The sequence below is a fragment of the Cololabis saira genome, chromosome 17, assembly GCF_033807715.1.
Source record: "Cololabis saira isolate AMF1-May2022 chromosome 17, fColSai1.1, whole genome shotgun sequence".
In the NCBI taxonomy this organism is placed as follows: Eukaryota; Metazoa; Chordata; class Actinopteri; order Beloniformes; family Belonidae; genus Cololabis; species Cololabis saira.
In genome coordinates, this window is record NC_084603.1 from 8,879,883 (window position 1) to 8,907,595 (window position 27,713).

Here is a 27,713-nt window from a genome sequence, read left to right on the forward strand (position 1 = left end):
TTTGGGGTGATTCTGAGTGTGTTTGGGGTGGCTCTGCTTGTGTTTGGGGTGGTTCTGGTTGTGTTTGGGGTGGTTCTGGGTGTGTTTAGGGTGGTTCTGGTTCTGTTTTGGGTGGTTCTGGGTGTGTTTAGGGTGGTTCTGGTTCTGTTTTGGGTGGTTCTGTTTGTGTTTGGGGTAGTTCTTCTTGTGTTGGGGTGGTTCTGGGTGTGTTTAAGATGGTTACGGTTCTGTCTGAGGTGATTCTGCTTGTGTTCGGGGTGGAGCTGTGGTTAAGGGTTGTTAATGAACCACATAGTACATATTATCCTCGAATCATAATGAAATCTAAAATAAAAAAAATGAAAAAAAAAATGTCTCGTTCATAAAATATGTACTTCCAGTAAATATAAAATAAAAAATAAATAAATATATAAAAATCAAAATATAAAACACATTATTTTGTGTGTGTGCATCACGTGATAAGTTGCTTAGCAACGCGTGTCTGAACCAGGAAGTGCTTGTGCATGCTTCAGCTAACTAGCTGCGGTTAGCACAGAGCCATGAAAAGTGTGTGACAGTAAACTCTCTCTGAGTTAAATGGTCAGTTCAGCTCCCGCTCAGGTGTATTGGACACGGGTCAAAGAACGGGATGGTTAGCAGGCATTTCTGTCGCTGAAAAGAGAGGAGACAGACATGTAAGTTGATTTTGTTGTTGTTAGCAAGCTAGTGGCTAACAAGGTAATAATAAAACTAACAACTGGCTTAAATTGAAATAACTGTTTTAGTCTGCACCGTCTATTGTTGATTAAGAGATAAACACGCACCGTAAAGTAACGAACGCCCATTTATTTAATGCAAACTAACGCTAAACGTTCGTAAGAAGTAGTTAACATGAGTAAATGTTTGGGAAGTAACAACGTAAACTTACTTTAATGAAAACTGTGATGTCTGTTCTCGCTTTGAACTCTAACAATCTGAGCTGTAGACGCATTTCACACATAACATTATACACGGAGTTTTAACTGCCTTATTTTTCTGCGTTCTTAGTTAATCTTTACTGAAGCTACTCCTACATTAAATACTTACCTGCTGTTCTACTGCCCTTACTTTTTAAAAACTTTTTTTTATTATTTTACCTCTTTTCTTATCATTTTATTTGTTATTTACTGTGTAATTGTGTCTTGCTGCTTTTAATGTTGATGTAAAGCACTTTGAATTACCTTGTGTTGAATTGTGCTATATAAACTTGCTTTGACTTAATGACTGAACTTAACCTTGAATAAGGTTAAGTTTATTTTGAATACTAACACACTAAGAACTCTGTATTGTACATTTATCTTGCCATATCTAAATTATTGTGTGGAAGTGTGGGGTAATACCTATGTAAGTAACATCTCTCCTCTGTTTGTGCTACAGAAAAGAGCAATGAGAGTCATTCACAGGGTCGGTTTCAGAGAACCATCAGACAGATTATTTATTTCGGCAAGTTTATTGAAAATAGTGGATATAGTTGAACTTCAAACTTTAAAAATAATGTTTAAAGCAAAAAAAAGATCATTACCAGAACAGTTACAAAATTTGTTCAGATTGGAGGATGAGGATAACAGACTTAAATTTGATTTCAAACATACTTTTGCAAGGTTAAACATAAAACAAATGTGTATTTCTGTTACAGGTGTAAAAATATGGCATAGACAAAGCAAGGAACTGAAAAGTTGCACAAGTTTGTGTCAGCATAAGAAAATGTTTAAAAAAGAAAAGATAAGTGCCTACAAAAAAGAAGAAGGAGAAAGAGAAAAAAATAGATAGAAGAGTGGTATTTTTGTTTTCTTGTTTATATATGTATAGATAGATTGGTGTTCAGCAAGTCAATGTAATTGTATTAACAGAGGGGGGCAGGTATCATAAGTTTTCTTCTTCCTGCTCCTTTTCTTCCATGATGATAATGTGTACTTCTTGGAATTTTGTACAACATGGTTAAGAAGATATACCATGAATGGAATAAATGAAATGAAATGAAAATGACAGTCTGAATTTGTGGCATCAGTGTTTCATAGTAGAATATACTACGAGTATTTTTTGTCGGTCACAGCCATTTCAAATAGTACTGAATCATTCATGGTAACCATTGAATTTCTGTTCCTGTCACAGGTGCACCATGGAAATTATCTTTTTTACTACTGTCTGACAGGCAGTGATACGCCTGTCAAGTTATGCAGGGGTTATGGAAAGTCTAAAGAATTGTGCTGAAGAGCAGCAACCCTCATCTTTAGTGGCCAACTCATGGTCCAAAAATCAGGAATCGGACGGGAGTCAAAAGTCCAAACGTGTTGGTGGATTTGTTTTAGTGCATGCAGGTAAGTGCAATTAGGATAATTCTAAATTTTAATAATTTGACAGTTTTGTGTCAAAGAGACTTTTAACAGCAACAAAAAAACAAACTTTTCATTCTTAAAAAAAAGCAAGATTTCGTCTGCTTAACTCTGCCTCCTTTGTTGTGTTTTTAATTTCATAATGCAGCAAACATTTTCATTGAGTTACAAGTATAACCAGTGGTGGCTATAGATGTTTTTCTGGATAATCAAACATAAATTGCCTTATCTATCGTGCACTACTGCATTATTATGCTTCTAAAGAAATGCAAATTACCTGTACAAATGCATCCCTATAGCATCACATATTATTTACATATATTCACTTATATTGATTTAACTCCAAAACTGTTCTCTCCCTTAGAAGATTTTTGGTTAAGTTACGTTTTATTTGTTTTTGTAGATTTTGTAGCTCCCGAGTGCGTGAATGGTTTTTTACCATATCATGTTGTTTGCCCTTTAAAGGCCTGTAGGTCATTGACATTGAATTTTGGTTTCAGCTTGTGGACAAACATTTACACTCACTGGCCACCTTACTATGTACCCCTTACATACCTATTAAAGTTGTGTGAGTTGTAACTCTCCCATCAAAAACTAATCCTGACTGAATGCCCCTTTTAGTAGTACATATTTCTGCAAATAGAATAACATTTCTTAGCTTTTGCATTTAATTAACCTATGGTTGATGGTTATTTACAAGTTACTGTGTTCTGGTTTTATTTAAATTTCACAGAAAATCCCAACTTTTTTTGAAAGCTGATTTGTAGTATATTACCTTTTTAGATGATTCATATTTACCTTCTTATTAGTGGGGAAATGTTATTGTTATTATTTGCTTTTAGGAGCAGGATACCACTCTGAATCCAAGGCCAAGGAGTACAAGCATGTGTGCAAAAGAGCTTGCCAGCGAGTAAGTGTACTTTGTAAGCATTAGCATATCAAATAATGCATTATTCTTCTATTAGTACAGATATGGGAACCAAGTATTTTGCCTCTTAAAATAACTGTTAAAGTCCATCCGCTTAAAGAATAAGTATAAAAATAACCTTAATTAGATGAGTTCCAGTGTTTTTCCAGTTCAATACCACAAGTATAAAGACACCAGTAATGATAAGTGATGTTTACATCACTTCCTGAGTGATTTTATGCTAAAAAGATTGAAAGATTGAAAAGATGGTCAGCATTAAGAATGTACTTCACAGTTTCATTATTAACATACAGTAAAAGTCTTAGGCCGCCCCTCCAGTCTTGTTGTTTTATCAACGTTTTTGTGATATCCGTGTTTATCTTCCCTTCTCTTTAAGATATAAACAGAAAATGCAGAATTTTTAAACTTTAATAGAGCAAAATCAACACTTAGATGAAATAGAGTTTCATCTAAGTGAACGTGTTGAATCTGTACTTGATTTTTAGAAAGCTCACGCTAAATACTGACTTTTGCTTGTAGAGTTATTTTGTTTGGAACTTTGTGTGCTTTATATTGCACATATTGTCTTGAAGTGGACAGAGATGAGTTTTTGTCTTTGGTCAGTGCTGATTATTGATAAATGGTCAGTAATTGACAAAGTCTATTTGAATTATTATCAGTGTATTTCTTTTTCTATTTTAATAAAAAAATGAAAAATTAATTTACATGGTTATTTGAACTTTGACAAAACAACATCACTAAGAATTCCTTAAACCTTTACATAGTTCAGTATATTATGTTCAGTAAAAATAGATTACAGTAATGTCTTGTTGGGGGTTTCTCACTACCTACTTTCTGTAATCAAGAATACAGTTTCGGCACACAGCATGTGTTCTGCATCGCTGTTTAGTTTTACAATTCAACGGCGTGGATGCTCACATCATAATTAGAAATATTGCAGTAGTTATTCTTCTATGGATGACTCTTAACACAAGCACATTAACCATAAATAATACATAATTTAGTTATTGTCTCGAGGACATAAGAGTGACATGCTATTATATAGCTGACAGATGAAAAAACCTGACTGAAATATAACTGACTAAACATTTAAATTAAAATTATTATTTAAAAAAAAAAATTGAAATGAATGGTGTCTGTACTCTATACTTTTAGTTTTTCATGGGATAACCAAAAGTATACATTTAACTGTATTTTTGTCTTTCCAGGCTGTGGACCAACTTAAAGCTGGGGCACTTGCAGTGGAAGCAGTGGCTGCAGCACTGGTTGAACTAGAGGTTGGTGGTCATGAATCAGGCCTTATTATATAAAGTCAGCCCTTTTAGTAAAATCTCATCAACTTCCTTTGGGACAATCCATAAAACCTTCATGGAGGAAAGGAAATAAAATTCAGAATGTGTGCATGCTTACCTGAAACAGCTTGATTTTTTTTTTATCCCGATTTAGTGGATGTGCATCATGTTGATTGATGCAAGAAGTTTGTTTTTTTTCTTCCTTAGGGCAAGTTTGAAATAAATAGCACACTCTGATTAACTCTGGGAAATTAGGAAATTATAGTGAGAAAAGCCAACAAAGGGTTATTTATTGCAGTATACTCTACATATATACTCACTGCTATGCACAGTAATGTCTCTCATGTTTTGCAAAGTTTAGAATTAGCTTACCTTTAAATATTTATTGGCGAGAAAATGTATGATGCAAAACACAAAAAATTAGGATAAGGACTGAGAGTTTGTTTTTTTGCCTTTATACACTGCTACAATGGATTTGAAATAATGAGATGAAAGTGATTTGCAAAGTGCTATTACTTGAAGAAAAAAGAAGCAGATCCTGGTCTGGAGTTGAAATCAGCTTCTGAGCTGGCATTTGGCAACTAAAAAAACAACACAATTTTGAAAGAGATAATGACATCCTTAGGTCTGGCCAAATCAACCGTTGGTAAAAAGAAAAATCATGGAAAGGACCAGAAGACCACATAAAACATCTAAAGTGAAGGATTGCAGAATAATTTCCTTTTGTGAAGAAAAATCCTCTCCCAATATCACCAGATACTATGAAAGATTACCCATAACATTGTTAAGATCTACAGTCAGGGTTATGACTTAAATGTTACAGAGGGTTTACAGCAAGGTGCAAAGCACTGATCACACTAAAGAACGGAAACACAGTGGAGGCAGTGTTATGGTATGGGTACAAATAGCTGCCAATGGAATGGACTGAAGTAGCAAGGTGAATTTTAAGGTGCATAATCCCATACTCTGGTCGCATGCAGTGAAATGTTAAAGGTGCTTGCATTGTAGATACATAATGTCCCTGTGGTGGTGGGGTGTGGTTTGGGCTCAGATATAGGGGGTGCTGTGGAGCAGCTGCTCAGGTGACAATAGGAGCAAAGTGGAGCTGCTGTATCCACTCTGCTAATCATCATAACGCTTCAAAAACAGTGGCAGGTGGCGACAGGAGGGTTGGAACTCAGGGCTGCGACCCATCCTCCTGTGTGTGGGACACACCCTGAAAAGGGTTGTGTACATAAACTGTTGGATGAGCTCAGTATCTGGTGTTCTGCTGGATATTCTGTTGTTGGCCGAGAGCAGCTCTTTTTGAAGGCAGTCACCTGATCTGAAACCCCTAGTGTACGCTTTTCATTTACTGAAGACAAAACTGAAGGTAGAAAGGCCTTAAAGCCAGGAGCAACAGGAAAATTCTGAAATAATAAATGCCATGTTGTGCTGAAACCTCGAAAGTTTTTATCACACCTTTATTAATTAATTCATTTAAAGTTTTTAATCCATTGTGGTTGTATTTAAAGGCAAAAATGATAAAAAAAAAAAAAAAAAGTATCATCCCAAATATGTGGACCTAAGTGTATGGAAGGGAAGCCTCTTTTTCATTAACAATGCACTAAACTAGAAATGAATGATTAAGATGTATTTATGACCCTACTGTTTTTCACATTTTATACGTAAATACTAAAAATACATATTCCTATTTACTTAACTGGAAAGCGTGATTCATGCAAAGAAAATGAATGGTAACATTTGATGAGACTTTTGAATAATAAATGTTCCTTAACTAAATTGTAAACACATTTTTTCCACCAAGCACTCAGCTAAAGATGAAATTGAAAGAAAGGAGCTGGAGTTGGAGTTCATTAGCCCCCCCCCCCCACCAATCTCTCTTTTATCTTTGTGATCAGTGTTAAGATCATTATCCCAATAAGGAGGAAAATAAAACTGGCAATGTTTCCAGTCTTGGAGACTGAGAATACCACATATTCAATTGTGATTGTCTCAGTTCCTCAGCTGAAAGTTTTTGTTATGTTGTAAAACATTCATATGCCTTCTTTCGTTATCCATCATTTGATCAGAATTGTTTGCTTTGTTTATTTGCTTAATGTATTTAAGTATAGTACTCGTATGTGTCTTAAGAAAATGGGGTCATTACTTAAGGTATTCAGAATAACCATCATAATTGATTATATCATTTTACGACTTCAGACTTTGAGAAAGAATGTCCTTTTTGAACATGATTTAACTAAAAAAGTAACCATATATTTTATCTAAAAGTGTCTGGGGATATTGTTTCATTCAAGATGCTGCATGTTTTGTTTGTTGTCAGGACTCTCCTTTTACAAATGCTGGCTTGGGCTCCAACCTTAACTTATCAGGGGAAATTGAATGTGATGCAAGCATCATGGATGGAAAGTCACTGCATTTTGGTGCAGTAGGAGCCATTAGTGGTGAGTAAATACACATATATGGCACTTCTAGAATACTGTTGTTTTTCTGTCTTTTTTTCTCTACTATTTCAAAGCTGCAGGTAACAGCCAAGCCTTTTTTTCACTCTGAGGAAAACCAAGAAATTGAATTTTTATAGATCAGTATACTTGCAGTTTAATTTCCTTAAGAGCTTTTTTAGAAAAGCATTTTCTTGCCAGAACTCATTATTTATTCCAAACAACAATAAAGGGTTGAAAGCAAGCATTTATTCCGAAAGACCACAGATTGTTTTCATTACCTTGTCTGCATGATGTCAACCGTATAATTTGTACATGACTTGTTCTGCTCAGATGTGAAATGTATTCTTGCCAACCTGAAGTTTTCATAAACACTTTGCATTAAATAAAAAAAAATCTATTTTCTGTGAGATGAAGTTGCCATAAAAACAATATTTCAACCATCCTAAAAAAAAATTGGCATACAGATATAAACTAATCTATTGTTGTCCCCCATCTTGTGTTTAAAATCCATACTTTCTCTCTTATTGATTGAGTTGGATTGTACTACGATAGGGGATATTTTTGCTGTCCCTAGTTGTTGACACTGTGATACCATGACTTGAAATAAATGCTAGCTTTGCAATAATTCTGACTTTTCCCTTAGGACTTAAGAACCCGGTCTTAGTTGCAAATCGTCTACTGAACGAAGCTCAGAAAGGAAAGCTATCAGCTGGAAGGATACCGCCCTGGTGATTATAATGGCTCACAATCAGTCTTGTTAATGGTGTTATATCCCACTAGTTAATTCATTTTTTTACTTTTACAGCTTTTTAGTGGGGCGAGGAGCACATGATTGGGCGGTGAGCCATGGTATACCTCCATGCCCTGCAGAGAAAATGGCCACAAGTAACTATTGTTCCACTGATTTACCAAATTATACTATTCTGGAAGTACGTTTTCTGTATCTGTGTAGAATTAAGTAACACAACCTCAGATCACCATGTGTTCTTGATCACATCATCCCTGTCATTATTTATTTACCAGTAATTGAGCCCCAAAAAATAAAATAGAATGGAAAAACTAAGTACAACCTCACTATTTCCATAGGAATAAAGAGGATAAGTAGAGCTACTCAACTAAGGTAACTATCTATAAGAGTAGACTTTTTCGAGTTCTGAAGTACTGGAGCGCTCAGGTATGTGCTAAACCAAATGCCAATTAGGAAAGACATCAGCAATGATCTTAGAAAGGCAGTTGTTGCTGCTTATTAATCAAGAAATGGGTTAGAATGCAATTAAAACTATTGAGATTTAATTATTCAACAGTTAGAATGATTAGTGGAAAATGTTCAAGACAGCACCTATGAGTGGACGTCCCAGCAAATTCACCCCTAATCTAGACTTTGCAATGTTCAGAGAAATCATAAAAACACAGCGGTACATCCAAAGCTTCACAGGCCTCTGTTAACCGGTTTAATTTTAAAATTCATGACAATAGAATGAGTCATGATTTGTACTTGTTGTGCAGCCATGAACTCTGTCAAACAAAATATTCCTAAATCTAGTACAAGGCCATCCATCTAGCAGTTAAAGATGTTACAGAATGGTTGGAAGAGGAAATGATCAAGGTGCTACAATAGCTTGGTTGAACCTAAATATGAATGAAATGCTGTTACAGAGCCTCAATGCCAAAGTCTGCAAAAGAAGAATTGGCCAAAATTCCTCCACGTTATATCACCATACAAAAAATGTATTTCTGAAAGTTACTGAATTATCGGTTGAACTTAGTTTTTTATAGACTGCTCAAATGTTTTGCTTTGATTTTCTGTTAAATAAATAATGACACAGTGTAATGTCTCATGACCTTGTTCATCTTGGAAGAACCAGGGGACTGTTTACTGATTTGTAAAATCTTAGAGTCGAAACTGGAGGTTTTATTTCACATGTCTGTGTATGTACCGTATTTGGAAGACTTGCTTTACTTTATGTGGATAAAGTAGGACAAGATAATTTTTTGTCACACTCAGAGTTCAGCTTATCTGCATACAAGAGGAACAAGAGAAAGATGGAGCTGGCAGAGAGAATGGACACAGGACATAATCAGACAAAGAAAAGACGACAATCAAGTGAAAATGTGAGTTTTCTGTTATCAGTTAAAATCTATATGATTATTGGATGGCAGTGAGTGCACTCTCAGCTTTATCACATCAGTCAGAATGCTAAAATAAAAGAGTAATTTTTTTCTACAAAGAAATCTTTTTTTTTCTTACCTTTTTGTTCATCTTAAAGATGTTATAAAAGGGTGAGATCTAACCAGAGGAGTCATTTGCATGAACAAAATACGTTATCCTTGACAAAAGAACGTAATGCTCGGGTCCAATTGTTTAATATAATCAACGAAACTGAAGCACCAATATACAACTAACCAATAATAAAGCAAACAATTTAAAGCCACATTATTTGTAATGAAATGATACACTGTAGAGCATACTATTCAACTCCCTGTGATGAGAAATCTTTCACAAATAGCATAAAGTATGTAATAAGTCTCAAATATAAATGACGATAACATATTTGATCTTTTTTTTCCTCACGATGACAATTTACTATCACTATTACTGTTCAGTCAAGGACAAGTGAACACACTTGCCAGTTTCACTGTAGAAAGAAACAGAATGACAACAAAGCAGTAAGTTGAGGAAAAGTTAGAGTAACAGTAATAAGAGAAAGTGCTTTCCCCCTGCAAATTCTGAGATTAACATGCCTTTCGAATAATTTATGATGAAAGCGACTACATTTCTCAGCCTTATAAGTCCATTATCATTAATGAAATGCTCTGCGCTTATTCTGCATATTTCAAAGTAGCTGGCAATGACAAGTATTTCATAGTGTGGGAAGGTGGTGCTGTTTTTCTAAATAGTTATCACCAGGTTATGTGGAATTCCAAAAAAGGATTGAAGTGTTTGAAAAGGTATTGTGGACTTTCAGTACCTTAAGCAGCACAGCATGATAGTGGCCTCAAGAGGAGCTGAGCTGAAAGCATTTGACAGTGAGGAAACAAAGAGGAAGGCGGGAAAAATTATCTCACTTCAAATGTGCAATACATAACTCGACACACTTCAATCAGCTATTCAAAAATTTTAATTTGTTTTCTTTGTATTTTAGATATAAAGTCATTTATTAAAGTTAGATCTTTAAGAATAAACACAGTTTATAATTATTTTGCTCCTAAGATTTGGAAAAAAAGATGTAATGAAGTGTAGACTGTCAGCTTTAATTCAAGAGATTTCACAAATAATTAAAAAATTTTACCGTAATCATATATTTTTGAGAAGCCTCTTAAAACTGAAAGTCTACACTTGGATCAAGTCTTTCAAACTATGTCATTGTGCAAATAGTTCTTAACAATCAAAATACAGGAAATAAGGTGATTTTGTACCAAGAGTAATTATTCGAGACCGTTCAATAAAAATGTGTGAAAATTATTCTGGCCTGGTTGTAATTTGTACTGAGTATGTGTCATATTTTTACATTTCAAATAGCCTCCTCTGGGTTTTTTGGCCTCAGAAGTCTGGGTGCTGATTTGGGAGCAACACTCTTGCTTTGAGTGTGTGCAATATTTAATCCAATGTTTATACAATGGTTTGAGTTTCTAATAGAAGTGAAACTCTGACCCACTTCCTAATGTCAATTTGCACATTTATTATCCAAAAGTCTGTTTGTCACGGAGTCTGGCTCGCAGTGGTTTACAAACAAATTGACTTTCAGCACAAACTCTTAACAAGGGAAAGAAACAGCTGATTAAAATTACAGTCCAACATTTTTATGAAACATTAGGGGAAGGAAAGGGGGGCTATATTTCCATGCTTTTTTCATTCTAATTTGGTATATTCTTAGTCAAAGATGATATTTTACTGTGAATAGTTGGATATCTATTCCTCTGTGTTAATTAAGCACTTAACAGTTAACTTTTTCATTTCATTTCATTTCATTTTCGTACAAACACACACAAAGAAATACAAGTATTTGTGCAAAAAAATATTACTTTTTTGTGACTCTTTCCTTACTGTGATTTAGGAAAATGGCTCAGAGTGCCTCGACACAGTCGGAGCTGTTGTGGTGGACTTGGAAGGGAATGTAGCAGCAGCCGTATCCAGCGGAGGTCTAGCCATGAAACACCCCGGCAGGGTTGGCCAGGTATTTTGTCACATGACTGTAGCTTTTTTAATCTTTTTTGTCGCTTTTTTAAGACAGTTAGACCTCCAAAAATGGCCAAAAGTATTACCAACACAACACAACACAACACAACACAACACAAAGGAAGTACATTTAGCAGATGACATCACCATCAGTTACTCATTGGACAAATTATTATTTGGAATTTAATGAGAGAAGTTGAGGCTTCTTTTTTTTTTTAAGTATATCAATACATTTTTGGAGCTGCTGTATCTCCCTTATGATTCCTGTTCAGGTGGTATAGTTCAAATCACTGCGAAGCTTGCCTTTTTCACACTGAGTTATGCTCTCAAAGTAGGAAATTCAAGAAAAGGAATGCAGGGCAACATCCTTTTTGAGCCCAGAAAGCAGAATACAATGTAAAAACTACAAAGAGTAAATCAATGTGTTTGTTGTGTATCATATTGGTAATGATAGATAATACCCCTTCATGATTTTGTGCTCATATCTTTACCACATGTATGTGAATGGAGTGAATGGAAAACAAGTGTGAGGCATCAAGTCTTGCCAGCACTCACACACGGAAATAGTCCAGAAGATTAGAAGCCAACATTTGCATATTGCTTCCCTTGCTTATCCTCCGGATATTTTAGTCGGGTAATGATGGAAAATCTCTGCAACAAGTCTGAAGTGAACACTGTGGATGTTTACATTTTCAGATGCCATCCATCCAGAATATCTCTAAAACATCTGGGGGTTGCAGTGCTTCTTTAAAAATGATATTCATTCTTCAAACCTGCTGTGTAAATCTTGTTTTTTTTTTACACAAATACAGTATAAATTGGAAGAATGTGTCTACTGCATGTGTAAGTGCGTGAAATGTGCCAGGGCTGCGTGTTTCCCAATTTCAGTTCTTTCATGGTGCCAGGAGTTAACTGATAACGCAACCCAGGAAATACTGAGCACAGCAGCTTAAAGTTTTCATCAGGCAGCTGTTACTACTAAAGTCCTACGACTTTCTGTCCCCCTCCTTTTGTTTTTCTCTCTGCAGTGTTATTCTAGCATTGCCTCAGCTTGATGTAATTACTGTAATTCAAATAAACTTTTGGTTGTTAATACAGATTGTCTAAATTAATGAGGCATTGCACTTGAGATGAAGTTATCCATATCCTGGGCCCCATTGTTTAAAGGAATTATGAATGTCTTTTCAGAGTATCTTTTACTTTTAGCCAACTACAAAAATCCCAGTTTCTCTTAGAAATATGACAACTGGAAAGCATTAGACATTGTGGCTGACATTGTGAAGAAAATTAATCAGTACCATGTAGCGCTTTAACAGTGTTACAGAAACTTCTCACTCAGAGCAAGATCGCTGTACAATGTTAGGCAGATATCACCAACCCAGCGGCTGGTTTATTTATGTATTTGAGTATTGAGTATGTGAGTTGTGAGTATATTATACTTCAAATTTATCAAAGCAAATGTTCGTTTTTATAAAGAATATCTTTTTTTCTCCATTTTCTTAGGCTGCTCATTATGGATGTGGCTGCTGGGCTGAAAATGCCCGTAATATGAACCCTTACTCTACAGCAGTGAGTACCTCAGGTATAGTAAACACATTTAGCATCTGTGCACACGTGTGTGTTTGAGTGTGTGTCTCTGCTATGTTTCTTCCGAATGTTCCGGTTAATCAATAGCCTGCTTTTGGTTTTGGAGATAACGTGAATGAGTTTTAGTGAGTCAAGTTTTTAAAAAAAACAACAAAAAAACAAGATAATGATCTGAGATGACCTCCAACTGTTTCTGTTGAGAGTTTCTCATCAATCACACTTCCTCAGCTCCCCGAGGCATCATGCTGTACTTGTTGTTGGTCACGTGCATGCCAGGTGTATCTCAAAACTGTTTGGATTTTAGTGATGTTTGACATGGGGCGTCTGTTGTAGATGTATACAGATAACTGTTATTTAGATTCAGATCATTACCTTGCCAAAATGAATTACTTGTATCAGACGGTTTATGTTAACTTTATGTTTTTCAATATTTCAAAGGAATTATAACTGGACCATTAAGCTTTTGATTGCATCACTTTGATCATACACAGGCAGTGATGTTGATTGATGTTCACTGGAAAGGGCTAATTTCTAACAACGTAAAATGCCTTGTTTCAAGAAAATTAGAGAAACGTTTTTGCTAGTTTTAAGAATTCTTGTCAAGAAGTATTTTCCTACCTGATTTTTTCCTAAAAAAAGACAATTTTGACCAGATTTATAGAATATTAGGATTATTTCTAGAGTGTCTGTTTTCATTATTATAATGGCATTGCAAAGATTCCCTGGGTAAGACACCATGTCTATATTCAGCGTCAATTTATTCATCCAGGTGTAATTGCTGGCGTGCCAGCTCTCGCTTCCACAGTAACACAACTTCCTCTGCTAATGCAGAGAGGTGCACGAACTTCCCGTTCCTTCTCCATTTCTTATTGACAGAAGACAGAGGTGGAGTTGAGTTGCATCGGCCCCCACCTTAGACACACTATGCTAACATTGCAATGAAGAGATAGTAGATACTGTATTTATGTGATGAGTTCAGCACCTGCGACTGAATGTGTGAAATGATCTGAAAATTAGTTTTATTCTGAGCTCAAAATAACTTGAACAGTAAAGCAACGCTTTAGACCAAAATAACTATCATGATAATGGAATAACCATTACTAATTAGTTTTTTATGCTTTAAATAATTAAAATTAATCTGAAACCTAAACCTTTTGATTTTTGAGACCTAAAATTATTGCAGGTATTTAGACAAAGTCATCCTTCCCTTTAAATACCACTCAGCTACCACTGAAATCTTGTTAAGTGAGCAGATTTATACGTCATATACAGCATGTCATTTCAAATATGAAAGACTTCCTTCTCTGAACTGAAAGCAAAATTGCCAGATCGGATTTGTCTCATTTTAAATTTGAGGTCGAGGCCTTACAAGTCCTGTTCTCTCAGATGTATGGATATCTCTGACATAGCTTCTGGGAAACATTAAAAATCTTTTGATGTGGATCTCTAGCCTAATGCTTCTCAGTGGAGATGAGGGGATTTGATCAGACAGGCTGAAGCTAGAAAAAGACGTACTTGGACTTCTAATACATCCTATATTTTACAGAACACTAAGTCTGGATATAATATATGATCAACAAGTCTTCAGTCAGTTATGTTTGGTGTATTTGTATCTATGACACATTGATCCTAGAAGATGTTATAGTGTAAAGGTGATGGTGCTGAACTGTGGAGCCATAGCCTATATTTGCTGCATTAATCAAGCAGTGTGTTAATAAAGGTCTGCTATTCAGCTGTTATCTCAGTCGATGAAGTGTGGATGGTTGTCCTGTATTAATTTCAACTCACCCCGTCTTCCTATATTGTGGCTTTGCGCTTTGATGTTATCAACAAAAAGCCAACCTTATGGGTTTGGAAAAGCATGATGTGTGTTCCAGCTCAACACCTGTTTTTAATTTCCTCACATGAAAGGCCCTTCCATCAAAAGGAACAGAAAAACAATCATCTTCATTCTAACACAAGAAGTGTGATCCTCGCCCTTTATGTCACCCTTTATTCATTTCAGCTCACAAGCGGCTTCTTCCTCGCTTTCAGCCGTTTAATCTTAGTCCGTTTTATAATATGTAGCATATACAGGTCTTCATGTGACCCATACTTTGGTGTGGTCGGTGAGAGAACAGCTCCCAAACATCACTGTTGGTTCGTACAGCTTCTGATAGAGTCACACACTTTGTCTGCACTTGTTGGCCTCTTGTCTTTAACATTTCTGTTCTGTTGAGTTCTGACTTTGTCTTGGCTTCTTGCTGCAGTTTTACTTCAACCGTGCTGCTGTTTCCTGCATATCCAGCCCCTGTCCGACAGAGGGGTTTATATTCAAAAGTGAAAATGGCACAGTGCAAAGCCAATCCAACAGTGTTTGCTTTAACAAAAACTTGAAATGGCTCCAGGCAATTTGTAACCACAGAAACCAACCTGCATGCGCTGCTGTTGTAGTTACCTGATGTTTTATGGGTGCCGCTGTTTGTGTTTACAGAAACAATGAGGCTATATTCCTCTGGTTTCATGTTTTTTTTCACCAGCGACGCCAGAGGAGTTTTGTTTTCCTTTTTAGAATGTTTTTTAATTTCATTTTCATTTTCTTAAACCGATAATGAGAAGACATGCAATTTCAGAAGGATCATTTTTATGGAGTAATGGGTCAGAATGTTGAAAGTTGAAGGCTACCCTACTTGAACTTTCAGTGCAAGCAGTTAAGTTTTACAGTAAATATAACATTCACACGTCGATATGTTTTAGTAACTACTTCGACACATTACAATATCTGTGTTAAAAAAAAAAAGAGTTTCACAATCATTATCCACTTGAACCTAACTGTGAAATGCATATAAAAGACCAGCTGGTATTGTTGTCTAAACATGAAAATACCTCATTATCCATGTGAGAGTGTCAGAATGGCAGCAATAATAGCTAGTTTCTTTAAATAGCTACAAACACCAGATTATCTAGGATGTCTGAAAAATGTGGTCTTTGATCTGTGTTTTGTTGTATAAATGCATAATCAGGAAGGGTTTATAAATTCTTCAGTTTTTAAAGCATTGAACTATGATCTTTAATGCACCTCAGGTTTTTGGGCAAAAGCCAGACTGCATGTGGTTAATTATGTATTTGTGGTGTACATGTGTGTCTTATGCCAGGATGTGGAGAGCATCTTATTCGCACCATGCTGGCTCGGGAATGCTCCTGTGCCATGCAGTCTGAAGATGCCCACCAAGCACTGTTGGAGACTATGCAAAACAAGTTCATCAGTGAGTCATCCACATGTTGACTGAGTACCGCTGCTTTTCCATATGCACATTTTTTTGCCAGCCAAGAGCATGTTTGTGAGGAAATATGGAGAGAATTAAACAAGCAGATGTTGTGTTAAAATGAGGAATGACCAAACAACTGGAAACATAGAAAAGTATACAATCAGAAGAGGCAGTTTTTGATTTATGGCCTCCTTTCACTGTTTTAAACATGACTTTAAAAGGTTCCACACATCACAGCTGACAGCCGCAGATAATTTTGGAAGACATAATTTTTTGTTTTGTTTGTTTTTTTTGTTGAACTTCTATTTGAAGATGTAATTTTGCTATATTCTCAGAAGTGGTCATTTTTAGAAGGCCTTGTTAAGTGTGTTTGCTGTGCCTGTGAATGACCACTGGATTAACTCAGAGGAGAGGAAGAAAGGACGTGGAACTATGTGGTGGTTTCTGCCTCGTGCTGGCCCCTACAAGGCCATCCTAGTTTGCTTTGTAATGGATATGGATCTGACGCTGAAGACGGGCTGAATTAAGACCATTCTAAGTTAAAAGAAAGTTGTTTAGTTTTCTTTCTAGATACACATTACTTTTAACAAAGCGCCACAAATCCTATCATATCAGAACCGATGATGAAGAGTCTGTTACATAATGGAAGTATGGTAAGAAGTCCACACTGCTTCAGTGCTTCCGAGATTTAAGATTCCTGAAGTAAAGCACCTCAGTAGCAACAACAGATATCTTCAGATAGCTTTAACAAACACAACTCACTGTATTAGTATAGAATAATGATAGATATAATGGCAAAAATGTCATTATTTTTATGTTTACAGTAATGTGAAATATGAGCTATTAAATTTCAGTCTATCCAAAACTTATAACACATTTGGATATCATGTAATTGTGTTATAAGTAGAGAGTGCTGAGAACATAACAACATGGAAACAAAATCATTGTTAAATTAAGAAAGATAAATAAAAATGAAGGCATAATATGTTCATCAAGTAAACTATTTAGACCTGTTTTTCCACCCATCTGTCCATTGTCTAAAGGTACCTGCTTATTCCGAGTTAAGGTCACAGGGATCTGCTGGAGTCTCTCCCGGCTCTCTCTGGGCGAGACCTGTTTTTCTTTGTTCTTGTATAGACTTTGCAAGACATGCCACAGCTGTTTGAAGTTTGTTCCTTTCCAAAACAAACCTTTTTCTCATTTTATTGAACCACACAATCACTCAGTCCAACTCTTTCTACATACGCAACACCTCATTAACATTTGAAATGTACTCAAGGTGCAATAAAGCTCCTCATTCCAGTGGTGTTTTTTTTTCTCTCTCTTTTTTTTAATAGTTTAATATTTTTTTTAATGATAGCGTTACAGTAGAGCATATAGTGTCAATATTTAAAATTACACCACTTACCATAAACTTTCACATAAATGTGGTTTAATATTTTTATTTAGCAATCTGTTAACGAAAACAAATACTTCGGGACAAGGTAATTACTTTCAGTTGTGTAAGTTGGCTAGAAAGGCAGATAAGCATATTTTCTTCTTAGATTCCTTTCATTTAATTACAAGGGTTATGTTTTGTCTTTTATTTCCTGGTGCTTTTCTTGGTTTAATATGTTAAAATGGAAAACTAAAAGCCTGAGACTCTTAACTGCCTCTTTTCTTCCAATGGACCCATGTTTCCTACGTGGACTACAGACTTGGGTAGGGCTATCATAAACATGTCAGTCATGTCTTCATTAAGACGGTAGCCTACTCTGTTTTTATTGGTAACTGTAGAGATGATGACGGTCCTGTTCAATCTCTGTGGGACTGTTTTGAACAAATAAATGATGAGATGCAGCACTATTTTTTTTCCCGGCCACAAGATGAACGAATGTCATTTCTTACCTTGTGCCATCGTACACCTAAGGATTAACCAAGAAATCTGGGTTTTATCCTGGACTAAGACTACTTCTTTTTTTTTTTTTAACTACCGTTATAGGAATGTCCAAGAGGGACCTTGAATGGTTCACACACTTCTATTCCTAACAGAGTAGATCACATCAATAGTCTCTTTATGAGTCTTTTTGAACAAGGAGATAGATTCGGTGTATTTCAAACACTTCTGCAAATGTCCAAATGTCCACTGTTAAACTGCGGAAATTATCACATTACTCCATCCACTTCTTTTCTACTATTCTTAGATTGGATGTCTGCCAATTAGACAGTTGGTTTCATAATCTCTCAGCTTGTATATGAATCATCTCTGATTCAGTATCCAAAGACACATCTTACATGCCTGTGACATTTTAGTCATCTAGGACTTTGACTGGGCATTTTAGAGATGATTAATTATCATCTCTGGACAATGATGTTTGCAGATGACATTGTGATCACCAGTAAAATCAGGGAGCAGGTGGAGGAACATCTAGAGAGGTGGAGGTTTGCCCTGGACAGGAGAGGAATGAAGGTTAGCTGTAGCTAACATCCTGAGAGAAGAGGATGCAGATGACGGGGTTACATGGAGACGGATGATTCGCTGTGGCGACCTCTGAAGCGAATAGCTAAACGTAAAAGAACATTTCCACTAAATAGATTAAATACAATAATTGGTTGTTTTTTGTACCTTTTTATTTTTATTTTCATTGTCTTTACTTTTGCTGTTTTCAGTGAATTGTCACTGTTTCATTTTCTTTTTTTTGCTACTTTATGAGTTTAAATATACTTCAGAACTTTCTAAATCATTTAGATTTTCCACTGTTTGAAATGTGCTTAAATTAACTGCTTAAAGCATGTTTTGTCATCACAAATGTGATTCTTCTTTTTGTGTGTCCAGGCTCACCGTTTCTGGCCAGTGAAGATCGTGTTTTGGGTGGAGTAATTGTCTTGAGGTGCTGCAGATGTGTGGATACTCCGCCATCTCAAAATGTTCAGGGTATATTGGGTAAGTCATTAATAATTTAAGGTCACTTAACATGCAAACCTTCATGCCACAGACTGTGATGAACCAAGGTTTCATTCATGCCACAGACTGTGGTGAACCAAGGTTTGGCTATAGTTATCTACAAGTCCATCAATAGCTCAAGTGGAGTAGGCGGAGGAGACACTGTGGCTTTCCTGGCAGGGGGTCTGTGTTTTAACTTGTGCAATCAGGCTCCAGTTTCACACCCTTCATCTCAGATTCAAACAGAGACCTCCCACTATGGAATTAACGGCTAATCTTCAAACAGGCAGCTCTTCCTGAATCCTGCTCAGTTTGATGGATTGTATTGATGGATCTGGTTTCCCTCCCTGGAGCTACAGAGAATCTTCCTTCTTTTTTCAAAGCTGCTGCCAGTGAATGAGTCCCGTCCAAAGTTTGTGCCATAAGACTCCTTTCTCGGCTTTAATGTTGCAGTTTTCCATTTTGACCACTGGAAAAAGGGGCAAAGAAACATGACTGTAGTTCAAATGTTACTTATGTAGCACATGATGTCAGTGAAAAACATTTAACAAAGTGAATCTTAGGGCCAATCCCAATGTTCACCCTACTCACTACCACTAGCCCTCACCCACTACCACTTCACCCATTCAAAATACCCTTTCAAAATGAAGCCACAAGGGGGAGGGCTTTGTAATCTTCCCTAGGGATTGGGACACCACTTGCTACGTCACTGCGTGGTTTACGTTCAAGTACGTAAGCGGTCCTGGGCATTTCACGGATTTTTGTGAGATCAGGTTGAAAACAATATTTTAGTGAGATTTATGGTTCCGCGTTAAATCGACGCAGAGTCTACGGCCTAGTCTACGGCGCGTCGCCGCGTACCCTACGCCGTATGCTCTGCGTTGGTGTAACGCGGAACCATAAATCAGCCTTTATTTTGGCAATATCTGAAAAAACTTTGCAACAACGAGCAAGCGAGTGATTATGTACATTCACTGAGTAAATATTATGAAAGTAAAATATATATTTCTTGCTAGAAATGTAATCAAAACGCATTTTTATGCAGAAACTAACTCAAAATATTGATTTTATTCACTAAAAAATGAGAAATGTCTACCATGTTTTTTTGTTTGATTCAGTATGCAGATGATGACGTAAAGCATTCTGGGAAATTTTCTCTGGCCCTCCGTCGGCGAGTCAGCATCTGAAATCACTCGCTCTGAAGGGCTAGATTCATACCCCCTACCCCTCGTTATGCCCACTACCCCTATATGCAAAGAGTAATTGGGACACCACTACCCTCACGGGAACGTGCAAAATTTAGGGGTAGAGCTAAAAAGTAGGGCAAGGGGGGTATTGGGACTGGCCTTTACTCATTGATGTGTCGGCTCAGTTTGTCGCCCTATATGGACCTTCGCCCCAGTGAAGAGAGGGTTTGTCAGCCTAGATTGGGGATTTTAAAGGAACAAAATAACATATTTTTCACATCCTTTTAGAACAATAATCGAGTCTCCAATCACTTTCAAGTGCTCTTCTACTCTTATTTGTCATATCTGTCACAGCAATGGATAAGCTAAGCAATCATTTCCAATCCATTGCAAGACGTCTAATGTTGGTACGTTTTGTTGAACCTTCAGTTAGTAACTAATAGTGTTTTGTGCCTCAAAGTAAACTTAAACAACACTGTTTAATCGCACCGTCTGTCTTTCTTACAGTGGAGTTCCTATGGAGTCACACCACCGAGAGCATGTGTGTCGGCTACATGTCTGCTCAAGATAGCAAAGCAAAGGTGAGATTCTCAGTTCGCCAGGAAATCAAAATGCAGTACAATGACTGCAAAAACACATTTTATTTGTTTCATCATCGTTGGTCCTTGAAAGGTGCCCTAACATTGTGCATCAGCTGTCACTTGAAATTTCTGCTTTCATTTTTTTAATAAGACTTTAGATGTATATACATATTGTAGTTGAAGATGAATGTCATATTTTTCCAGATAAATATTGTTATTGAAAAGCCTTAAACAGTCAACATTTGAATGTTGACTGCTGTGAATGAGTGAATTTTGCCAGGCCACAGAAAGGCAGTGTGAGAACATGAGTGACAGGTTTCTTCTGAGGAAAATATATATGAAGTCCGTCTGTTGGTCACTTCATTGATCTGATGTTAATATTTATCCTGATCAGCAACATTGTGTTGGAGAACCATGAGAATATTTCTTTCAGTTCCCAAGACCTGAGCTGTTGTTTAGCATGAATTTTTAATTTTTTGTTCCCATTTGGGCATGTTAGTAGAAAAACTAGGTATCACTTAAGCGTCACAAAAGATGGAAGTGTCCATATATGTGGACATTGGCCTGTGTTGAGCATAATTAGGTATTATGGTATAGACAACCCAAATGGATGTCAGGTTTGTTAATCTTTAGCGTCTTTACATCTAGATTCATATTTAGAACTTTTCCTACTGTCATAACTAAAACCTTTGTTTTATCTAAACCACTTTTTCTTCCCAATTTGTGAACACATTCAAGGAATTTGTTTATGTTTATTTGTTCCTCTTAAATAATCCACACATAGAGAAGGTATGCTACTGCCAAAGAACAACAAAGCTTTTGAAGTGACGCCTAATAGATGTTATTTACCCCTGTCTGTCTACGTGTCTCTATATCTGAAGTCACATTACTGTTAAAGTTTCCATTGTCTTCTAATTTATAGGCTCATAACTTTATATTAGGAAGTTTCTCTAAAACATGAACATGCCTCAGTATTTACAAACCACATCATTCTTCTCAAAGTACACTTTGTTGCAACAGATTTTGTTGACTTTGACATGAAACACTAATTTTTACTGCATGTGTTCCACAAAGCTTATTCTGGTCTGGTCGGTCAGTTTGATAGCTGAGGAACTTACATTTTTTAATTTTTTAATAACTTTACAAAAAAATCTATGTAGCTCACTGGAGAACAAGCAGAAATGTAAAAAGGCATTGGTGCAAATGTGTTGAACATTTGTTCTACACCAACAACCAAATTGATTCTTACATCTTTCCTTGCATTATATGAGTTTATTCACTCCCTCATACTTAAGCAACGGGCCTTAATGACCGGGTGTCCTTGCTCCGACTGGAGACTCGTGTCTGACTTATTTGTTTAGCTAATGCATCTCTGTAAATTAGTATGAAGAGAAAGTACTGTTGTTCAAGTCTGGTTCAGATTTCAAAGCGTTGGCTATCCATTCCCTGTCCCCACCCCCTCACCTGTGCTTTTCCCTCACTCCTGGTATCACTCTCTCATAAGGCTCTCTTTATGGCCACTAGCTGGCCCTAAAATATTGTAAAATGTACTGAAAGTCATGCACCAATGGGCATATTTATATAAATAGTTTTTGTGCCCAGTCACTCAGGATCTCCTTATTAAGGATGTTCTTTATAAAATGAACATGCTCAGTGAGTGTAGATCCAGGAATCATCATCTGAACTCTTAATCTCAGGGGGAAGGGTATCAAAGTCTCTTGGGAGGGGAGAATTGCTGACGGTGATGTTGAAGAGTGCCGCCAGTTTCACCGTTACTTCGCCACAGTTACTTCCGAGTTGTGCAGCTGCAATATGTTTCTGTGGTTTGCCATCTGCACAACAGAACAGCTGCCTGTTCTGTCCACCATGCCTCCAGATTGGGTGCAAAACAAGGCTTCACTTTGCTGATCCCCAGCTGGACCCAGAGCTGGTCTCTGATCATTGCGCTCTGCCTACTTACATCCATTAAAAGGGTTGCTATAGTGCACAGCATCTGTTTTCTCTCCAGCTGGGTGAAGTTCAAAAAGGCAGCGATAGGAGCTTTAAAGTGTTCCGGCTCCAGTCAAGTCTGTTGTGTTGTGTAGGTTATAGAGGGCCACAAAAAGCCACCTGCATGTCCATAACCTTGATGGTAAACCTGAGGGGAGGTTCTGTTTCAAAGGCAGAGGGGAAAAAAAATGTTAAAGGGGTCTTGGAATGAGAAGTCAAATCTTTATGTGATGCCATCTAGTCTTGTAACACAGGAAGCAGAACAGCTGTAATACAGAAAAATTAGGTTTTCAGACATTGTCACAACTCTTTGCTTAGCAATGCATTTTCATTGTTCTTAAATCTTATTAATTTGTCTGAAGTTATAGTCCAGATGTAAGTCGGTGCAACTTTTTATTCTTGGTACGGATCGCTAAGTATATAGAGCCAAAGTCATCCACATCCTCAGCTGCTATTCCTCAAACATTCCTTCCATTCCTGTTAGCTGGCCCTTTCTACCCAGCCAGGGTTCATCTTCCACTGCCTTTCTGTGATAAGAACATGAAAGGACGGATACACAGTAGCAGGAGTATTTAGGACAGAGGTCAGAGTGGATTTCTTTTTTTAAAGCGTGTTTTCTCTTTAACAGTCTTGTAACTCTCAGAGTTTTTGTCTTTGCATATTTAGGGGACCTAGCAAGCTGTAGCTCAGTTTAGAATATGGATCCAGGGTTGATTGTGAGACACTTTCCTGACAAAGGTTGGCTTTTTATTTATTTTTTTATCACTTGTCATGTTTTTTGATAAGATGTTTTTTGTGCAAAACTGAGTCTTCTATCATAGTCTTTTTCACATCACACTGTAAAATAGCAGCAGTGCTGCTGGCAGAGAGCATCTGGTTTTATTCAAACATTCACCTGTGTTTGCACTGGATCAACATCAGAACAGCAAGCCACGTTTTGCAGATCTCCTCAGAGCCGTTTAGAAGAGACTGTGGTACAACCACTGAGACACGCTATGGTTTTAGGATCGCCATGATTGGTCAGAATATAGACACATGTAGGATTCCCAACATCATGACCATGGCTCAGTTTCCTCCTCCTGGACATCATTACCACTATAAAGATTTTCTGTCCAAGTTGTAAAAAGCCAGAGGAAAACAAGTGATATGCAAGTCAGACTTCTTGGTTATTGTCTGCTTTGTATATTAGACAACAGTTGTCTTTTATTATGGTGAATCTTGTCTTTATTACTCTTCTTTTGAGGAGTATAAATAGTATTTTTTTTTTTTATTATTCCAAACGAAAACAATTGTGAAAACCACAATAAAAAAAACCCAACTACATTGTCATGGAGCTGCATTTATTCTTTGGTCGACACTGTTTTTAATGTGTGGCTTCTCCAGCTCCTAAACATGTTCATATCACCAAAGAATTTTGTTTTCCTTCAGCAGATACAATGGAACTGTGTTTTTTAATGCCATATTTGACCCAGCCTGAGTGCTGTCATGTGGTTAGCTCGGTCAACGAGTAACAAGTTGTCAGCAGGCTCAGTGTAGGTTTGCAGTTTTGTCCCGTCCATCCCAGCTATTCTGTTAGTCCACATTACTAAGGACCTGCCATTTTAATGGCATGTCATACATATTCTTAAAATTTGAGAATTTGAGATTAATTGTTAAATTATAGAGATTTTAGTAGCAATTGAAGTAGTAATAATCTTGAATCTTGAATCTTTATCTTTATTTCAGCTTGTACACACTTTTTACAAAATAAGATGAACAGGTAATAGAAAAAAAAACATTTCCTTTGCCGAAAAGGTGTAGGCTTAAGCCGTAGCTAATAGTGCCTACCCTTTTTTTCTTATGATAAGCTCAAATGTAAGACATCAGCATTACTCCGTTGAAATAAACAATACATAAAAAGACAAAAATAAGTAAGACAAAACACAAAATTGACGTTTCACATTCTAGAATGTTCCTGATAGTATACTCTAAACATTTCCTTAAACTTGAAGATAGAACTACACATAATCACTCATATGCCATGATCACTCATGTAAATAAGCTAAAAAATAACTAATCTTTGGAATAAATGTAACAAAGTTCTTTTTTGCAGCACTTTTGGTACTCTTTTATGTTATATTGATAATTTCACGGTTTTTCTCCATATGAGCCAAAAGAATCGTAATAGAATTAGAACGGTGAATTTAAAGTCGGATGTCTGTTGTAAAGTTTCTGAGCCAATCCCGGTCATGTGGAGTTGTGAATGTGCTATATATAATTGTGTGTGAAACTGATTTCATACGTGCTCTTCAGGACCGGAGTTTTCCCGGCATGTTCCAGGGGGCCAGCATGTGGGCCAGCATGTGGGCCAGCATGTGGGCCAGCATTTGAACGCGCACATGTCCACAATATTCACTCTCCACTTGTTTGCAGACACTCTCCAGCTATCGCTGTAGTAAGAACTCCACGGCAGTGTGTGAATATGGTAGTAAATCCTCATGAACGAGGTCGTGGCCTGCTGGTAGAAAATGCTCTTTCACACATCTCTCTTCGATGTGGTCCAAACATATTCAGCATGAGCACAAATACTGCAGGCAGCCTCATTAACTTTTCCTCAGGTGCTATAAATAAAACACAACTTAAAGGACCATGCGTTGTGCCCTTTGCATTTTATCTAGATGACACTCAATTATGTTTCCAGCTGTTAAAACATCTCAACCAAAAAAATTCTCTTGAGGTGAAGTGTGAAAAGCAAGGAGAAGTTCCACACCCAGATATTTTTGTGAACATTTCTTAAGGAACACTCAGCTCTGTGGTGAGGTACTTTTCTTTTTTTTAAAGTCAGTCTTTGATTTTCTTTGCTTACACTCCTTCATCCAGCATGAATCAAAACTGTGTCATCACTGAGGAAGCCATTAGTGTTACATATCTTATGTCTCTAGCCTAAAGGAGTGCTTTTCTAGATATTTCCTATATTCAGCTCGGCAGGGGTTTCCTTTTTACCCTCATGGCATGCACCAAAGAGAAAACCTTGAGCATGTCACTGAAAGTTGATTATGACTCAGCTATGAACCTCATCCCAACCAATTTAAACAAGGCCTTCCCTTACCCTCATCCTCTGAAGATGAAGGGAAGAAGATGAACTCAGAGCTGTGCGCTGGAGACAGAATGGCCCCTGAGAGTATTGCCATGTGTGCTTGCTCTTGTCTGGCTGTTGTCCCATTGTAGTGACAGGTTCCCTCAGGGTGCTCGGGGCCAAAGTCGAAGTCTGAATGAAAAGGAGCAGTCTGCTCCTGCATCTGGAGGACTAATGTCAGGCAGGTTCGGGGGCCTGCTTCATAAGTGGATATACTTTGTTCTTCACCATGGAGTCAGTGTTGCCCTCTGTGAGGGGGCAGAAGGAAGAGCCATGACGGCCTTTAATGGCACAGGCTCCTCATGATGTTCGAATAAATACTCACATCCCTGCTAATTTAAAAATTACTTTGGCTTTGTTTTTGTTGATTAAATAATGACATATTGTATTGGATCAATTTTAGAATTGAAAGAAGGCAAATTCATTCTTTTTCTTCCATCTGTGTTTTCTCTTGTTTCCTGCAGACACACATATCCAGATTACCACCTGGGACTGTTCCCGGACAGTCTTTGGCCATCGAGGGAGGGGTGTGTCGGCTGATGGGCATAGTAGAGTGAACTGCATCCTCTCCGCCCCTTCTGCTTCCTTTTGTGCTTCTTCAGCAATACTCCTATACAAACGCAACACATGCACACACACACTTACACAGGAACACCACCTTCACCTCCCAACAGCCTTTGTGATGCCAGAAGTAATAAGCTTCCATTGTTTTAACGGATGTTCGGGAAGGACTGAGGAGCGTGAGCATCTTCTTAGTGCACTTCCAGGACTTCTCTGCCTCCAGCATGTACTCTATGCCAGTCCCCCCGCCCCCCTCCAAACAAAGAAGCTGTCTACTGTCACCTGGACTCAACTTAACGCACCATTGCCTTGATGCAGCGCTTAACTTTACTTTTCCCCAGCCATGGCCTCCTTCCTTTTGTACATAAGTTATAATTTAGGGAAACAGGGTGAATGTTCTTGTTATTTTGTTTCACCAAACAGAAATTTTTAGGAATTTCAGATGTAGGACCTTATTTTGTTCTTTCCAAAACTACAACGATGTCAGACAGGAATCCTGCTACGCAAACATCTTGTAATGAGGAATTTATAGCTGTGAGTGTTGAACAGTGACTATAAAAGCAATGTAGTGTCAGTGTGACCAGATCATCTTTAATTCATTTGTACACACATATTAATCCTCCAGCATATCGTACAATGTAGCATTTTGTCCATCTTAGTTCATTGTGACTTTTTATAAACATTTCAGCCATATAATTATTGGCTTATTGTTTCAGAACGTGAACACAGATGGAGCTAATCAAGAAGGAGGAAGCTATGCACTTCCACATTGATGATCATATATATATATAAACATATATATATACACACACACATATATATATGGTATATACAGTGCTCAGGTAGCATGTGGATACCACGAAACGTGACTGTTAGTCATTATTTGAAAATCACAATTTATATTTGTATACTCCCATGGACAGGGACAATTATTTTCTGACTAAAAAGAAAAACAGCTGAGAACTAACGTATGCATCGAGCCCTTGAAATGGTGCTGGTGAGTCGTACTTGAAAAGAGTAATTTTCCCATTTGATACTTCTGCTGGAGTAGTAGATTTTGATGTAGTTTTTCAGCCAGTTTCTTAGAAAACTAGTCCCAAGAAACCATGTAAAAGCTTCTTTATCGTTTATCTGAAAATGCAGCTAATATTGAAATGTATAAGCTATGGAAAACATATGTACACCACTCTCTGCAGTGTGAAGAAGCTAAATAAAATCTATGTTGCCACATTCTTGTCTTTTGTGGGTTTTTTTTTTATGTATATATATATATATATGTGTGTGTGTGTGTGTGTGTAAATGCGTTACTTGAACACAGTGGTAGGTAATG

General features: G+C 37.0%; 1 protein-coding gene across 2 annotated transcripts; it reads left to right on the forward strand.

The window, feature by feature from the left end:
- Positions 1-490: 490 nt before the first annotated feature.
- On the forward strand, positions 491-27,611 carry tasp1 (taspase, threonine aspartase, 1). 2 transcript variants are annotated; one of them, XM_061745519.1, is made up of 14 exons: positions 491-674; positions 2,131-2,336; positions 3,194-3,261; positions 4,488-4,556; positions 6,895-7,015; positions 7,659-7,743; positions 7,821-7,900; positions 9,021-9,127; positions 11,071-11,190; positions 12,696-12,774; positions 15,914-16,024; positions 18,843-18,950; positions 20,645-20,718; positions 26,287-27,611. In XM_061745519.1, exons 2-14 carry the CDS (start codon positions 2,204-2,206, stop codon positions 26,377-26,379), a joined length of 1,248 nt encoding a protein of 415 aa, XP_061601503.1. In that variant the 5' UTR covers positions 491-674; positions 2,131-2,203; the 3' UTR covers positions 26,380-27,611. The 2 variants fall into 2 exon arrangements, with proteins under 2 accessions (XP_061601503.1, XP_061601504.1); XM_061745520.1 differs by having other exon boundaries at positions 2,171-2,336.
- The last annotated feature ends 102 nt before the right edge of the window (positions 27,612-27,713 follow it).

Coding starts and splice junctions, on each gene's coding strand:
- tasp1 (XM_061745519.1), top strand. CDS start 2,204: ATGGAAAGTCTAAAGAATTGTGCTGAAGAGCAGCAACCCTCATCTTTA. Junction 4,557..6,894: donor CAGCACTGGTTGAACTAGAG/GTTGGTGGTCAT, acceptor GTTTGTTGTCAG/GACTCTCCTTTTACAAATGC. Junction 7,744..7,820: donor GCTGGAAGGATACCGCCCTG/GTGATTATAATG, acceptor TTACTTTTACAG/CTTTTTAGTGGGGCGAGGAG.